The 15,954-nt window shown below is 51.4% G+C and overlaps 1 protein-coding gene across 2 annotated transcripts in view; it reads right to left on the bottom strand.

The window, feature by feature from the left end:
- UBE2D2 (ubiquitin conjugating enzyme E2 D2) overlaps nt 1-15,954 on the bottom strand; it is a 36,465-nt gene that overhangs the window by 999 nt on the left and 19,512 nt on the right. The window contains exons 6-7 of one of the 2 annotated variants that reach the window (XM_054642861.2): nt 12,699-12,792; nt 10,269-11,157 (exon numbers count right to left, since the gene is read on the bottom strand). In XM_054642861.2, coding sequence (XP_054498836.1) covers nt 11,112-11,157; nt 12,699-12,792 — 140 coding nt within the window. In that variant the 3' untranslated portion in view covers nt 10,269-11,111. Of the gene's footprint in view, nt 1-10,268; nt 11,158-12,698; nt 12,793-15,954 lie in introns of those variants that run through there. The other variant, XM_054642862.2, reaches the window with a different exon arrangement.

Genomic DNA, 15,954 nt, shown 5'->3' with positions numbered 1-15,954 from the left:
CCTCTTCCCAGGGCACCCTCTGCTCTCCCAACTCTGCTGACATTCCCCAGCTCAGAGGGGGAGCAGAAAAGCAGCTCAGCTCCCATTTTCCCCTCCGGATACTTTCTCCTTCGTCACCCTCTTCCTCCTCGAACCAGCCCAGCTCTGCACCTTGGCTCTGCCCCTTCCCAACCACCAGGACTGGTTTTTCACGTTCCCACTGGGCATCCCCCACAAGGATCAGGGTTTCAGTGGATCCATGGACCCCTTGGCACAGCCCAGTGCCAAGGGGGCACTCTGGGGAGAGTCTCCAGTTTCACTGGTGGCACAGGCAATGCAGTGCACACACACACACACACACAGACAGACACACAAACCGCCTCTCCCGGCCACCACAGGGGCTTCAGAGCCCTCCCCAGGGCCAGCAGGGACAGGGGCAGCCCCAGCCCTTGGCACAGCCCAGCCCGGGCAGGGACGGCAGCAGGCAGGCAGGAGCCGAGCGGGGATGCTCCAGCAGCTGCCGCCAGCACGGCTGGCGGATGCCCTTCGGCCAGGAGCAGCCAGGCTTTTTTTCCAACCCTTCCCAGAAAAAAAACCAAAAAAACAAAAAAAAACAACCCAAGCCCCATAACAAGCTGTAGCGAAGCAGCGAGGAGGCGGCAGATAAGAGGCTGGAGCCGCGCGGAGGCCTCACGGAGATGAAAGGCGATTGCGAACGAGCCTCCCCATCCCCTGCGGACAAAAGAGCTCCTAAAATATTAACGAGGCCCCCGTGCCGCCAGGTCCCCCGGCCCCCAGCGCCGGCAGGAGCCGGCGGTGCCCGCCTGGGTCCGGGGGGATGGAGGCACAGCGGGGAGAGCGCAGGATGCTCATTAATTACCTCCGACGGGCCCCTCAGGGAGCCGCTGCCACCTCCCCAGCGGAGCGGCCTTTAAAGAGCACCGAGCAGGGGCTGCGCGGGCATGGGGGCCCCTCGCTGCCATCTCGGCCCCCGCGGGGGCAGCCGCAGCCCCCCAGAACCGCCCAGGTGGATCTGGGGAGAAGCTGGGGCAGCTCAGGGGGTGTTTGCACACCAGCAGCAGGGTGGGGAATGGGGAACAGGGCAGGGCGCTCGCTCCTGCCTGGTTTGAGTCTGCGGGTGGCTCATCAGGCCCAGCATGGGGATGGGGTCCCGGGGGTGGGGTCCTGTGGGAGCGGCCCGGCCCTGAGGGGAACGGGACACGGGCACTGCTGTGCTTGGGCACGGGCACTGCTCCTGCTGCGTTCCCTCCTGTGCTTGGGCACGGGCACCGCTCCTGCCGCATTCCCTCCTGTGCTCGGGGCACGGGCACCGCTCCTGCCGCGTTCCCTCCTGTGCTTGGGGCACGGGCACCGCTCCTGCCGCGTTCCCTCGCCATCGGTTGTCCCAGTGCCTCAGTGGCTCTGTCCCCACTGGTGCTCATCCTCAGAGCCCACCTGTGCCCAGCACAGCCGGCCCGTGTGCTGCAGCCCCGGCTCCATTTCTCGGCGGGGACAGGGGTACGGTGACACGGGCAGCCAGGCCGAGCACTCTGGGGACTGGAGGTGGCCTGGTGGAAGCAGCCTCCGTGCCCCGAGCCCATCCATCCCCCAGAGCTGCCCCGCTCCCTCCTGACGGCACGGCCCAGCTGGGCAGAGCACAGGGCTGGGTGCCAGGGGCAGCAGGAGAAGGGGGGGATGTTTGTGATGTTTGTGCTCCTCGGAATGTGGCGCCGGGAGCAGGAGCGGGATAACAACAGCTCCAGCTCTGGGTCGGGAGCGGGTCCACACGCGGCCCTCAGACTGGGGGATTTGCATAGCACAGATGGCAGCCCAGGAATCCCAAAGCATCAATCCCAAAGCATCCCCCGAACCGCGGCAGCTGAAGGGCTCGGTGGCTCCGCGCAGCTGCCGGAGGGAAGCGGAGCTGCCCCGGCCCCCAGGGCACACCGGGCACGGCACGGGCACACCGGGCATGGCACGGGCACAGCGGGCACGGCACGGCACGGCCAGCACCCTGCCCAACCATGGGGCAGCGATGGAGGGGAACGTGCGGGCGCCGGACCCTGCCGGGAAGGAGCCGCACGGAAGGGCTGGAGGGCATGACATGTGAGAGACGACGGGAGCTAAATTTACACGGCGGCGGAGCGAGCTGCCTCCAAGGAGACGTGAGCACCGGCTATAAATACCTGCGAGGAAACAACGGGGACAGGGCCGGTGAATTATTCACAGGCGCAAGATGGCAGGGCACGGAGCGAGCCGGGCCGGGAGGAGGCAGCTGGGGCCGGGGGCAGCCCGGGATGGGCCCGGCTGTGGGGCAGCGGGACAGCCAGGGCTGGGACAGCCCCTGTGCCCGGAGCTCCTCAGTGGCGGTGTGAGGGTCCCGGGGGTGAACCCCAGCCTGGCACCGTGGGTGCCTCCTCCAAGCGGGTGGCTGGCACCAGGGATGGCCGCTGGAAGGAGGGCGCCGCCAGGTTGTGGGTGCCCCCGTCAGACAGGGGGTGAGGGCAGGTCCGGCATCTCCTATCCGGGCCCTGAGTCCACCAGAGGGGACTGCAATAAGGTGATGTCCCATGTCCCCTGCGCCGGAGGCACCCCCAGCCTGGCCTGTCCCGCTCCGTGGGTTTCCCAGAGGATGCTGAGCAGACACAGCAGCAGGACAAGCCCTTAGTGTCTGCAGGAGACACTTGGGAGAGGATTTGGGGGCTGGAGCGTCGCGGAGCACATCTGCTCCACTCGGGCTTCACGGGCTTTCAACGATAATAATCAAAAATAGAAATAACAACGAGTTTTATTGCTGCTAATGAGAGCAGGTTCCTAAATCCCCGTGCTGGCGGTGCCGTGCCCCGCTGGCAGCGCGGGGGGAACGGGGCAGCCCCGGCCCGGCCCGGCCCCGCCGCTTCCCGGCCTCTGCTGCCCTCGCCCGGCCGCGGGGAGCGGAGCGGGAGCGGGGACCCCCCTCCTGCAGGTATTTCCTAATTCGAGCCCTTCTGGGGGGATATTTCCTCTTTTCAGCTGGATTTTTTCACCCACACCGAATGAAGGAAAGAGGAGACGCTGCTGTCCCTCAGCCCCCTCTGCTTGTCCTCGCCTTCCCCTGCTCCCGGCTGGGGATTCTCCTTGTGCCCAGCTCCACTCCCAGCTGGAAAGCCCAAAGCTGTCCTTACAAACCACACCTGAATGAGAAATGCTTCACCATGGAGGTCCAGCAGCCTCTCCCCTGACCAGTCCAGCCCGGCCCACCCCCTCCACCAGGAGCTTTAAGGTCCTTTCCAACTCCAACCTGTCTGTGACTACAATTCCCACATCCTTGTTTCCCCAGCAGCAGAACTTCTGCCCTGTGACCCCCCAGCACTCCAGGGGTCCCTTGCAGCCTCCCCACAGCCCTTGGTGAAGGCACAGCAGTGCCCAGGGTGCCACATCCCTGCTTGAAGCAGCATCCCTGCCCTGCCTGTAATCACATCCCCCAGCATCCCTCCTCCTCCTCCTGGAAAGGCCACAGGCAGCCAGGACACAACACTCCTGCCTGGCTCGGGTCTGAGGGAGCTGGAGGGGGCTGTGAGCTCCAGGGCCAGCACAGGGCCCTGCCTGGTGGGATCCCAGCCCCAGCTCTCCCAGCAGCTCTGGCCTTGCCATGGCTCCATCCTTGCTGCTTCCTGAAGACGTCCTGGAGCTTCCAGCAGTTCCCAAAAGCAGGAGGGATGGATTCTCTTTGGAAAGAGTTTCTGGATCTGCTGGTTTCACTTCAGGGGCAGGCTTGGCTTGGGCTTGAGGAAAGGATCAGCAGATCCTTTATTTACACTGAGAGGTTTGGGGACTCTGGGTCTCAGCACCAGCTCCAGTCCTTTTCCACAAAAAAATCCCTGCAACCAAAGGGAATGGCACAGGCTGGAAGGCAGAGCTAGGGAAAAACCCCCCAAACCTAGAAACACTCAGTGGTTTACAGTGGCTACACAGCCAAGGGCTTAACCAAGAGGATTCAGTGCTCAAATGCTGCTAATGCAGCTCAGGGCTGGGATGGACATGGCCTGGCAGAGAGACAACTTTGCCAGGAGAAAAAGGGAAAAGACAACAGGAAAGCAGAGGAATGGGCTGAACAGTAGGAGTTTTCATTCAGCTCATGGAGACTGATGCAAGTCACCCCCAGGGCACAGGATGCATGAGAGGACTCAAAGCAATCCCACTGCAAAGCCCCTTGCATTTTGTACCAAAAGGGCCTCACCAACACTTTCCTGAGGCTCATCCCGTGTCATTCCCACACAGGACACTTCCCTCAGCCCTGGCTCCAGGCACTGCCACAGGAGGTGCTCCCAGTTCTGCCCCATCTGCTCCTCCCTGGGGCTGGGGCTGTGTCATCCATCACCCATTTCCAAAAAGCCTCTGGCCAAGGATTTGGGCATTCCTGGTGGGTGCCTTACAGAGGCCAGCACAGCATTTTTGAGTGGAGTTACTTGCCCAAGGCAGGATTTGACATAAGGGAAGATTTCAGCATTTAAATACAGAGTCTGTGCTTACCTGTCCTGTGTCAGCCCAGACTGCAGCTTGCACTCGATGTTCTCTGAGGTCTTTTCCAGCCTACATGATTCTCTGATTTGAACAATTACCCCATAACAAACCAAATAAAACCTACTTGACAAAACCCCATCCTCCCATGGAGTGTCCAGCATCACAGGCTGGAGCACTGAGTGCTCTGTGTTGGCACTCAGGGTTACAGCAGGAGAAAACTCCTGGAAGTGGTGAATCCAGCAGGGTCAATCCCATCTCTGACTCAATAGGATCAATGTGCAGCTGAAGCTCACCTGGCCCAAGGTGCCACAGCTGGGCTTTATCTCACACACACCTTTATCTCTGCAGCTGAGTCCCCACATGCACCTGCTTGGACACAAGAACATCCAGGAACTGCTGTCACCTCTCTGTCCCACATCACCCTGCTCACACATCCTCACCCACTGCTCCATTCTGCTTGTTTTCCTGAAAATCAGAACTCTTATCCCACACAGTGCCAAGCAATGGGGATAAAAAAGAGGGGACAAATCAGAGAAGTTGTCCACAGGGTTAATCAGGGGAGCAGGAATGTCGGGACATCCTTCCTGCAGCTGTGCAGGTGACAGCCAAGGGTGAGTTATGAGGACAGTGATCCCTTCCTGGAGCTCTGGTGACTCCAAGTTACTCCTCTGTTCCCTGCAGCTCCTGGCAGGAGGTTTGAACCATATGGGGTCAGCCTCTTCTCCCAGGACAAGAGGAAACAGCCTCAGGTTGTGTCAGGGGAGGTTCAGGTTGGATATTAGAGAAAAGATCTTCACTGAAAGGTGGTTGGGCATTGGCACACACTGCCCAGGGATGTGGTGGAGTCACCATCCCTGGAGGTGTTAAAAATAAAAATCTATGGATGTGGCACTTTGGGACATGGCTTAGTTGTGGCCTTGGCAGTGCTGGGGGAACTGTTGGACTCCTGATGGGGTTTTCCATCCTCTCTGCCTGATATCCTGCAGAATTCCTGCTCCCCACGCTGAACTGGCCACGCACAGAGCTCCCAGAGAGCCCCAGACAGCAGCACTGCAGTGACTCACTGGGCTCCAGGGCAGGGGGCAGACAAATAATCCCCATCCCAAGCTGTAGGGGAGGTTGTTTCAATAAAAACTGGCTAAACACTGACCCAAGAATAGCCACAAGGCAGGGGGATCAAAGCTCCCAAACAGCACAACTGCCGTGGGCACTCAGGGGGAGCACAGAGAGGGTTTAGACACAGAACACCAGTTCTGCTGAAGGCATTCCATGGCTACCAGCTTTCTGGGCACACCAGAAAGCTCTGCAGCAGTCACTCCATGGCTGCCTTTCTCCATCAGAACAAGGAATTAATGCTCCCCCCTTCAGAACACTGGCACTTGCTCCCAGCTGTGGTGGCCAAGGCCAGCTTGTTCCTTTCTGCCAGCCTGGCCAGCCCAGATGGCCCCTCCAGAGGCAGCAGCAGGGCAGGATGAGCCTCCCCAGGCACCTCCAACAGCTTCAGCTGGGCAAGGGCAGGACCACAGAGCTTCTGCTGGGCACAGGGACCACAGACACCGGGGAGAGAAAAGTTTGGGGTATGCTGATTGTGGCTTCAGGACACCAATTCACTTCTTATTCAAAATGCCATTTTTATCTATACCCCAACAACCAGCTCTTCCAGCCAAAGAAATGTTTCGAGTTGAGCAACAATCAGATTTGCTGAGGAAAGGAGGAGAATGGTAAATACACCCAACCCCCTCTCGCCCCGAGGTGGTTTCACCTGACTAGACAACAATAAAAACGAAATCTTCTCACCCAGGGAAGGAGGGGGTGGACACAGAGAGGCAGCAACACAATAAAATAGAACCTGTGGGTGCCAAATCCAGGTTAGAGAAAGCCATGAGCTGTGGGAACCAACAGCTCCAGCTTCCCCAGCAGCCCCTGTGCCTTGTGCTCTGGCTCCTGAGCTGATCCCAGCTTTTCTCAAGTGACCCCACTGCATCAGGGACTGGATCAAGCTCATGATGAAATCAGAGCACCAACAAACTTTCTATCAAGTCACAACTTCCAAAAAAGAAGGGGACAGTGTAGGGCTTGGTGAGAGCATAGGGATTTCTGCCACTCCAGCTCACCCAGAAAGCCCTGCCTGTGGTCAGAGGGAGCCGGGCTTTGCAGGAAGCTTAAAAAACAAGATGAGGGTGACTGGAGAGAGTTGAGAGAGGGACAGTGCAAGACTGGAACCTCGGGGAGAAGAGAAAAAGCAGCCACAAGAGGAAAGGAAGCAACGTGAGCCAAAATAAACAGGCAAAAGGCACAGGTAAAGCAAAAACAAAACAAACAAACAAAAAAAAGGCAATCAAGCCAGAGAGTTTAAGGGAATTATTTAATGGTGATCAAATTGCAACACAATACAAGAGTACAGACAGTGTTAGCATGGATGTAGTCACACACACTTCCAGGGGAGGGAGGGGCAGCCAGGACAGGCTGCAGGGATCCCTGCCAGTGCAGTCACACACACAGGGCTGGGTCTCCACGCCTCCCCAGAGCTGCACAGCAGGATCTGTCCTGCTTTGAACCTTCCAGACACCCTCAGTGCTCTTGTCCCTGTGCATTCCCTGTAAGAAACCACATTTGCTAAACCCCAACAACTGAAATCTGCAGCTTTTGCTCCAAGCCTACCCAAAGAGCCAGGGAATGGATGGAAGCAGGAACTGTGGGGATGAAACTCCATTCCAGCTACAGGAGAGGGAGGGAGGCTTCCCTGAGGCTGCAAGGATGAGAAGACTTTTCTGAGGTTCTGTATTTCATGGGGACAGCCTTCCTGCCACTCAGATACACCTCCAGGCTTCTTTTCTCCAAGAGGTGACTTCCAAACTCTGCCTGGATGCACTGGCATGCCTGGAGCCTTAGCCAAGGGCTCCTCCACCTGGAATGGGAGTGCTGAGCACATTCAGAGGTGGTTTCTTGTCCTGGTTCTTTAGAGCAAGGTGACACGTTCACTACTGGGAGCAGTTTCTCCACCTCCCACACCCCCAGAGGCTCCTGCCTTGCTCCCCCAACAAAGAGCTGCTCAGGCACCAAGAAATGCCCCTGTCACTGGGCACAGCTCCCCTCGGGATCCTCATCTTCTCCTGCACATCAGAACTGGGAACACGAGCAGCTCCAGAGATGTTTTGCTGCTGAAGATGACCAAGACTGTAAAAACCAGAGCCAGGCATTGCTGTCTGCAGGCACAGCTGCCAAACAGCAGGGACCAGACCTCCAGAGGCATGGGACAGTGAACAGTCTGCTACACCCACTAAGGACACAAGACCACATCCAAGTTAGCCCTGCTGGTTTTCCCACATCATCTGATGGATGCAGACTGAACAGAAGAGTCTGAGGATACTTTTGGATGCAGCTCAGTTGGAAGCATTGGGATAATATGGTAATAACTGAATTAAAAAATCTCTCTTGCCTTGCCCAAAAGCTGTGACAGAAATGCAGCAGCACATCCACCACAGGACAAGCTGGGTGTTTGAAGCACAGCAATCAGGATCAATCTCCAGCACTTCCCAGGATCAGCTCCATCCCACTCTGCAGGTCCTTGGAGGTTGGGAATGTTTAAGCCAGTCCTGCACAGACAAGTGGCTGCTCAGTGCTGAGCCAAGAGAGGTTCCAGAACACAGGGATCACATTCCTGCTCTGGGTCACTCTGAGCACTGGACAGGCACTGATGAGCACAAGGAATGCATCCAGGCACAGTGTTCCAGATTTGCTGCCAGACCTGGGGGGTTCTAAGCAGCCCAGCACTATCTTTAAATAAAACACACTTAGCACATGACAGGGGAAAAGGGAATTGCATGAACAATCCACATCCACAGAAGGCCCAACACAAAGAAAGCCAAGCAAAGGGAATCAGGCAACTTAAATTACTAAATCAAGGTAAAAAACTGCACAGGGATGGAAATGGAAAAGGTTGATGACATGACAAGCTCAGGATTCCTAGAAAGGAAGTGACCACAGCCCCTGGCCTCATGTGCTGTTTGACATTACAACAAACTCAATGCACAGCTTCCAAGGAGCAAGATTCTACTCCCAAAAATAGCTAAGCTGGGTCAGGTTTGCAGTTAAATGCTAAAGGCTCCTGCATCTAGCTCACAGTACAACAAATGGCCAACCCACAGGAGGCATGCAGAGCACATCCTCCCCTCTCAAACATCAGCAGACCTGCTTTCAGTGCACCACAACTGTGGTCATGCCATCAGCAAAAAGGTCAGAACTGTTTAAACAGCTCACTGCAAATGAGCTCATCCCAACATGAGCAGATGTGTTAATGCATCCTCCAAGCTGAAGCTGTTACAGGTTCAGGATTGTTTCAGGGCGTGAGTGGTTTGTTCATGTCCTGTCACCTCATGCTCATGGCTCCTGGCCCACCAGAAAGAGAAACCATCCTCCTCCTCAGCTCCCTCAGCTGTCACTGCTGCCTCCTCTCTGTCTCCACTCCCATACGGTCTCTGATCTCTTCCAGTGACTGCCAATTTCCAAAGGCAGCCAGATCTGCCACAAAAATCATTCTTGGGTGGCTCAGTAGCAAAGCAGTTACAGAGAATCCCCCCAGACTGTTCACAGTCAGTGCAGCCCCTTCCCTGCACTTCTCAGCGAGCCCAAGGAAAATCACAGGAGAGCAACTCCACCATGGCCAAGGTGAACTGGGGAGTCCAGCAGGAGCACAACAGGTCAGGAGAGGCAAGGCCATGGATCCAGGCTGCCACCAACCCCAGCCACACCAGCAGCCACCAACTTACACTGCAGTCTGGCTGCCACAGGTGTTATCCAGAGTCACAGGCTGCTTCCCAGACACCCTGTGGGTAACACGAGTTCCAGGTGACCCAAGCTGAGCTTGCAGCCCTGCACAGCAATGTCTCCCCTTCCCCTGTGACCCTACAGTGGCCACGTGCTCCCTTCCTTCTCCAGAGCAGCAGAGGGACACAGCTCCCTGCAGGAGGGCTCACACCTGCCCAGCACCAGAGAGATGAGACAAGAGGAACAGATTTAGACCAAAAGCAGTGGACATTTATTCCTCGTTTGTGCAAGAGTGTCAAGATGCATTTGGGAATGGCTGGGACAGACCCTGTGGCTGGAGAGCCAGCGGCTCCAGCCTCTCCTGCCCGATGGCTTGGGTTACAATTCTACTAAGAGGAGATAAACTTGCAGACTCACCTACTGTCACACCAACGATGCTGGCAAATACACTTGTATACAAAGAAAAGTTTCAAACTACATTTTTTTCACTAGATTCAAGTGAAGACTTTGTTCCAAAAAAAAAAAAAAAAGAAAAAAAAAAGACACATACAAGTACAATTTAAAACTGTATGAACATTTGCAAATGTTTAGTGCAAAGTAATTATGTAAAAGCTACATTTTATGAAAGTTTGTGCTGATGTGTTTGGTAGGTTTTTTTCTTTTTTTTACCCTTTTACATCCATTTTTTTAGTTACATAAGGTTTCACTTACCTACAGTACATATGCATTGTGTTAGGTCCCATGCAAGTGGGAGTAATACCATCAGGCTTTGTAAAATGTCACTCTGATTCGCATTTAGTAAACTGCTTATTTGGTTTAACAGTCAAGTTCCTGGCACACTACACATCCTGATTTCATCTAAGTGCTCAAGCTCCTGTTTGCCTCTTCAGGTGCCTTGTGTGATGCAAACCAAACTGCTTCACGACTTCAGCCCAAAAAGTTTTTTTTTTAGAGAAATCCACCGTTAGTTTAAGCCTGTAACAAACTGCTCTGAAAATTAAAAGCCTATTCACACAAAGTTATATGTAATGACTGTAGTAATCAGTTTATTACACAGATTAATTCATTCTTGAACGTACAAGCTCCAGGGGAGCAGTTGGGTCTTTAAATACACACAAGTTTTCTGTCATATGGATTTTTTTTTTTTTTTTACCCTTACATCCAGAAAGACCTAAGCAGTTAAAAAACTTAAGAAAAATAAGAGCTATTAGCTAGGTATTAACTGAGAAACCACATACAAACCAAAAAAAGTATGAAGGGAGGGAGAGAGTTGAAACAAATCAACATCACTTGATGCACTAATAGCTCCAATCCATTTAAATGGTGACCGGTTAAACTTAGACCTTAAACACAGGATGTGGGTACAGTTTCTCATTGGTCATAACATTTACCTAAGGTGTAGGTCCTTCAGAATAAAATGAATACAGAAACAGCTTCAAGTTCTTCACCTTGCTTTTCATAACTGTTATGAGTTTAAAAGGATTCCACTTAAAATCCTTCACGGATCAGCAACACTGTCCCTAGAAAATCTGAAACCCACCAGAACTCTCCCCATTCCCATTTGATTTCCCAATTTAACTCAGCAAGGAATGCTTTTAGGCTCACAAAGTTATGACTGAAGAACCAGCTTTTCACACACACACTTCTCTGCTAGGAGTCAATGTTGGTACGGGGAAATACAGTATTTCTAGTTTGTTGTTCCAAGTATGTACAACACGCAGCACTGCTGTATCAGGTAAACATGTGCACAGGGGAAGATGAGGCGTGGGCTCATAGAAAGCAGTCAAATGGAAATCAAAAGGACTTTCTCTTTCAGAGTTCCCCTATCTTTATTTGTAGAGGTTATCCAATAATTTCTTTAATTACATCGCATACTTCTGAGTCCATTCCCGAGCTATTCTGTTGTACCTGTATGTATAAAAAGAGGATTTATTTAACATGGCATCTGCACAGTATTTCAGCTCCACCACTCTAGTCTACACATGGCATGAAATCACAGTGCTATCATCAGTTTGTAAAACTGAAGAGCAAAATTAAACATTAAGCAAACAAGGGAAACAAGGAAGCCCACAGTGCTTCATGGAAAAGAAGTTCCTGGTGGTATTTACAACAAGAATGTGAGATCTTTGTGATTGGAGACACAAAATGGAGCCACAGCAGGGCTGAGGGAAGGGATTTTCAGGAAGGCTTTATCTGTGCCTCCCCCAGCCCCATCTGCTGTGTCCCTGGGGAAACTCTTACTGTAGGGCTTCACTTGGTCATTGTGGAAAACAGATTAACATGTTCCCCCATCTCCTGCTTCCCTGCAAAGTTAAGCCCAGTACCTGCCATCAACTCATCTGCTAAACCCCAACAGCCTCATTTCTTCCTACACATTTGGCTACTTTGATGGCTGTCAGGAGACAATGATTTGTCCATCACAATCTTTTTATTCTAAAGGCACAATATAATTAAATTCCCAAGAAATCCCTGGCTTTTGCACCCAAATACTCTTTACAGTCAGAGGAAGCTGAGGATACTTGTGTAAACAAAGCACTTGTGTGATTAACTGCACTGCTAAAAGCTTCTCTCTGACAACAGAAGGCAAGTTGTTCATGTTCCACAGAATTTGCAGAGTAAGACACAGCCTGAAATTCCCTACAGTTATGTACACCAAGTTGGTTTGGTGTTGGAATTTAGTCTGTAGACAATGTTCTTTAGCTTAAACAATCTGACAATCCACTCCTAACTAACTCTCTCCTTCATATCACTGCTCAGAGATTACCCAAGGAGCAATCCTTCTGTTTAAATCCAAAATTTACTTCCCTGTTTTTGTAAAAGACAGAAAGGATTTCTGCACACTTAAAAGTGCAGATAATCATTGCTGATTGTGTATCCAAATATGTGCTGCTGGTCTTGCAGCTCTCAAAACCAGGATGCATAAACTTCTCTAACACTGCTCCTCAAGTATGCAGTAGAAGAAGCAAATCTGTGGACTGTTTTCCCTTCCCTGATCAGGTCTGGAAGGGAACAGTGAGATAGAAGTGTTTACAACACTCAAGTGTTAAAGTGCTTGTTAGCACTGAAATTTCTCTGTGCTTGCTGGAGAGTCCTCCTGCCCCACTTCTACACCACTGGTTCTTCCCTTGTGTTGTAGAGTGAAGGTAAAGGGGGGAGTTTGTTATTTCCTTGTATGACTCCAGACCCAGAGCTGCCATTGAATATTCTCCCGTTGGAGAAACTTGCTCTCCCTCTGGTGGTTACATGGGATTAAAGCAGCTCAGACGGTGGTAAAAATCCCAGGAAAAAAAAAAAACAAAACTGAAAATCTCTAAGAAGACCACAGAGCTGTGATGTGCCTTTTTTCACTCTCACTCTTTTCCAAGAAGCAGTTTGTCTCAGTTCCCCTTCAGTGTGCAAGTGTGGATGCTGCCCTGTGAAATCCCATGGGTTTTGGTTTCCATACTCACTTTTCTCTATCTGTTTTGTAGATCCGTGCAATCTCAGGCACTAAAGGATCATCTGGATTGGGATCACACAACAGAGAACAGATGGACAAAAGTACTAAGGAGAGAAAAGAGACACTGAATTAGTTCCAGGACAGCTGAGGACACCTGCACCAGTCAGCCCATGCACTTCCTCCCCCTCCAGCCAGTAGCATCAGCAGCATTTATTTCAGTTTGCCAGGAGCACCAATCCCAGGTAACTCAGCTGAGTGATTTTGAATAAACTCCTTTTACCAGTGAACTACACAACTTTTCACAGGCACAGTATCACAGGGAGTAACCTCCTGCATAGGTCTAGCCAGCAGCAGCCTTAAACCACAAGGCAGAAGTGTTCTGCCTGAGCCTGGTACCTGAGAGTTCTCTGGGAAAACATCCTTGGCTTTTGCACCTGAAATTCAACTGTTCCCTAAAGCAGCCACCTCACTGTTGGATGACTTGGAGAAGCATTAATCAAAAGCCTTAATCAAAAGTCAAACAGCAGAGTAGTCCAGCTGAAATGAAGGAAGCAAGGGCTGTTCACAGCCACTTAAGAATCACAGAATGGTTTGGGATGGGAGGGACCTTGAAGCTCATCTTGTTCAAACCCCTGCCATGGGCAGGAGCACCTTCTACCAGCACAGGTTGCTCCAAGCCCCATCCAACCTGGCCCTGAAGATCTTTTAAAATTTAAAGTTTAAAAATAAGCTGATCTTGCAGTGAATTGAAAGGCTTAATTATTTTCTAAGCATAAAGAAAGCTGAGATGGATTTAGTGTAGAACAGCATCCAAAATGACCCAAGAATGCCCAGCTCCTTGCACTTCTATGGATCACAGAGCCCCAGAATGTGAGTGTTTCACTATAAATACAGAGTGGATGTATCCCAGAAGGCAGAGTGACAACCCTCATCCATACAAGGAGCCAGGACACTGCTGCAAAGCCACAGATAGCACATGGACATTCCTACACTCACTGCACAGGAGAAGGGAGGAAGTTCTAAGCAAGCATATTGGGACAACACTACACCAGGCATGGCAGGGACATCTTGCCCCACTCCTGAAAATGCCAAACATTCCCTTCTCTCAGCCTGTTTGGATCCAACAGTGCCACTCCATATGTCCCTTCACCAATTGCAGCAAAGCAGTTGTCACAGTGCAGCCTCCAGGCAAGGTGCAGATGACAAGAGTGAGGAGTTTGAAGACACTAAACACGAATCTGCTCCAATTCCCATCACTTGCAGGAGGCAGAGCTATCTATGAAAAATGAAAGGAAACAGCATGCAGCCCATAAAAACAACAAAGGCTTTAAGATAGGTTAAAAGAGGGCCACAAAAGTGAGATCACAGAATGGCTTGGGTTGGAAGGCCCTTCAAAGTCCATCTCATTCCACCCCTCTGCCATGGGCAGGGACACCTTCCACTAGCCCAGGTTGCTCCAAGCTCTGCCTAACCTGGCCTTGGACACTTCCAGGGATGGGGCAGCCAAACCTGCTCTGCGAGGGCCTCACCACACTCGAGAGAGAAGATGGAAACAAGTCTGATACTCAGCTTTTTTTCAAGTGGGACAAGAGTGAAAGCTTCCCTTAGGTCTGAACTGCACAAGTTGCTCAGCATTGTGAGCACCAAGACCCCACAAAGCCACTTGGTTCAGTTTTCCCACCTGTTTCTGTAGACCCTTCACTAAGGAATTATCAATTCCCAGTTCAAAGCTTCTAAACCAAGTTTGACAATAAACCAGTCTTGGTTTGGGAGAACATATTTCTTCTTCTAGAAAAAGGAGCAAACCTCCCTTTCCCCAGTTTGTCACAGTGCACTTGTGAGAGTGAAGAGCTTCATGGTTCTCCACCATCAGCTGACACAGGGCCCATTTACTGAGCTCCCTCTCAGCTCAGAGAGTGCAGGAGCTCTGCAGAAGCCACTGCTGCTGTCCTGCTGTCCCTCAGCAAGGCAGCACACTGAGCACCTGTAGCACAGGTCCAGCACCAGCTCTTTTCCCCCCTTTACTAAATCAAGTCAAGGCCATGTTAGTTTTCAATGGGAACACCTCTGCCCCCTCACACTGCTCAGTCAGGGCAGTTTGAAAACAGCTGTTTCTCCAGTCATTTTCCTGTAGCTCATTTCTTTCTGTCAGACTCCACTGCTCTGGTCACTGAAGTTTCTGTTTCTTCAGCTGTAGGATGAGCAAGGCAGCTCTAATCTGTCCCCTGCCCTCACCAGAAGACACAGGAAATCCAATCAAAAGTTTTCTGGTTGTAACTACTCCCTCCAGTTTTATCTCCTCACAGTCCTTTAAAACCCCAAGGACTTTTTTGAACACAGTGGCTCAGCCTTCATCAGCAGAACCACACTGCAGGTCTGTGCACTGCTCTCTGCCCACCCTCACACCCCTTCTAACACCCAGCAGTTCACTTTGCAGTATCACCCCAAAAACACTGAATAAAAATGGACACAATTATTTGGCTTCAAGCTGGACTGCCACATTCAGCCGCTTTGATTTATTTTTCTAAGTCTTCATTATTCCAAATTATTCTCATTACACTCACTCTTGCTGGTGACTTCACATCATTCCCCTTTTATCTGTACAGCCACAGCAAAAAAAGCATTTTTAACTAAACTGGTTTAATTTTAATATCCTGCTGAACCCAGCTATTTGTCCAAAATCAATTCTGCAAGTTTCTCCCAAGGCTTTCCACTAGAACACTGCACATGCACATGTTTTAGAACAACATACAGAAAAATTCCTTGGAAAAGGCACCACCTCAAAGTTTCTAGTGCAAGGGGAAAGGGGAAGCAACCCTTACAGATGTCAGCTGTGTACCAGAGTTCTTTGATGCATCAGATAATGAATTAAACCAACACCATAGAATAAGAGACTCACCAGGCCTCCTCCCTCTGCAATCAAGTATTAGTGCAATGAATTCCACAGCAAAGCCTTGACATTTTCTAGTCAAATGACTACAACATTGCTATCAGACAGTAAAAAGAGCATTCCCTAAGAATTGTGGAACCACAGAATGAGGTTGAATAATTACACAAGGCAGGTAAGTGACACTTCACACCTGAACACCCTGCATGGCCATGGGCAAAGCATGATCAGCTTGGCAAAATCCCTTCAAGTCCCTCCTGGCAGGGAGGTACCTCAAGTGTGCACTCTCTGAATTCAAGTCTGGATTCTTCTCAGTAATAGCAAAATAAATTTTACTTGCCATTGACTCAAGGGATTCATCCCTTGAAATAACTCTGTA

This window comes from Agelaius phoeniceus, chromosome 15, assembly GCF_051311805.1.
Source record: "Agelaius phoeniceus isolate bAgePho1 chromosome 15, bAgePho1.hap1, whole genome shotgun sequence".
Taxonomy (NCBI): domain Eukaryota; kingdom Metazoa; phylum Chordata; class Aves; order Passeriformes; family Icteridae; genus Agelaius; species Agelaius phoeniceus.
This window is presented reverse-complemented; position numbering and strand designations above follow the sequence as displayed.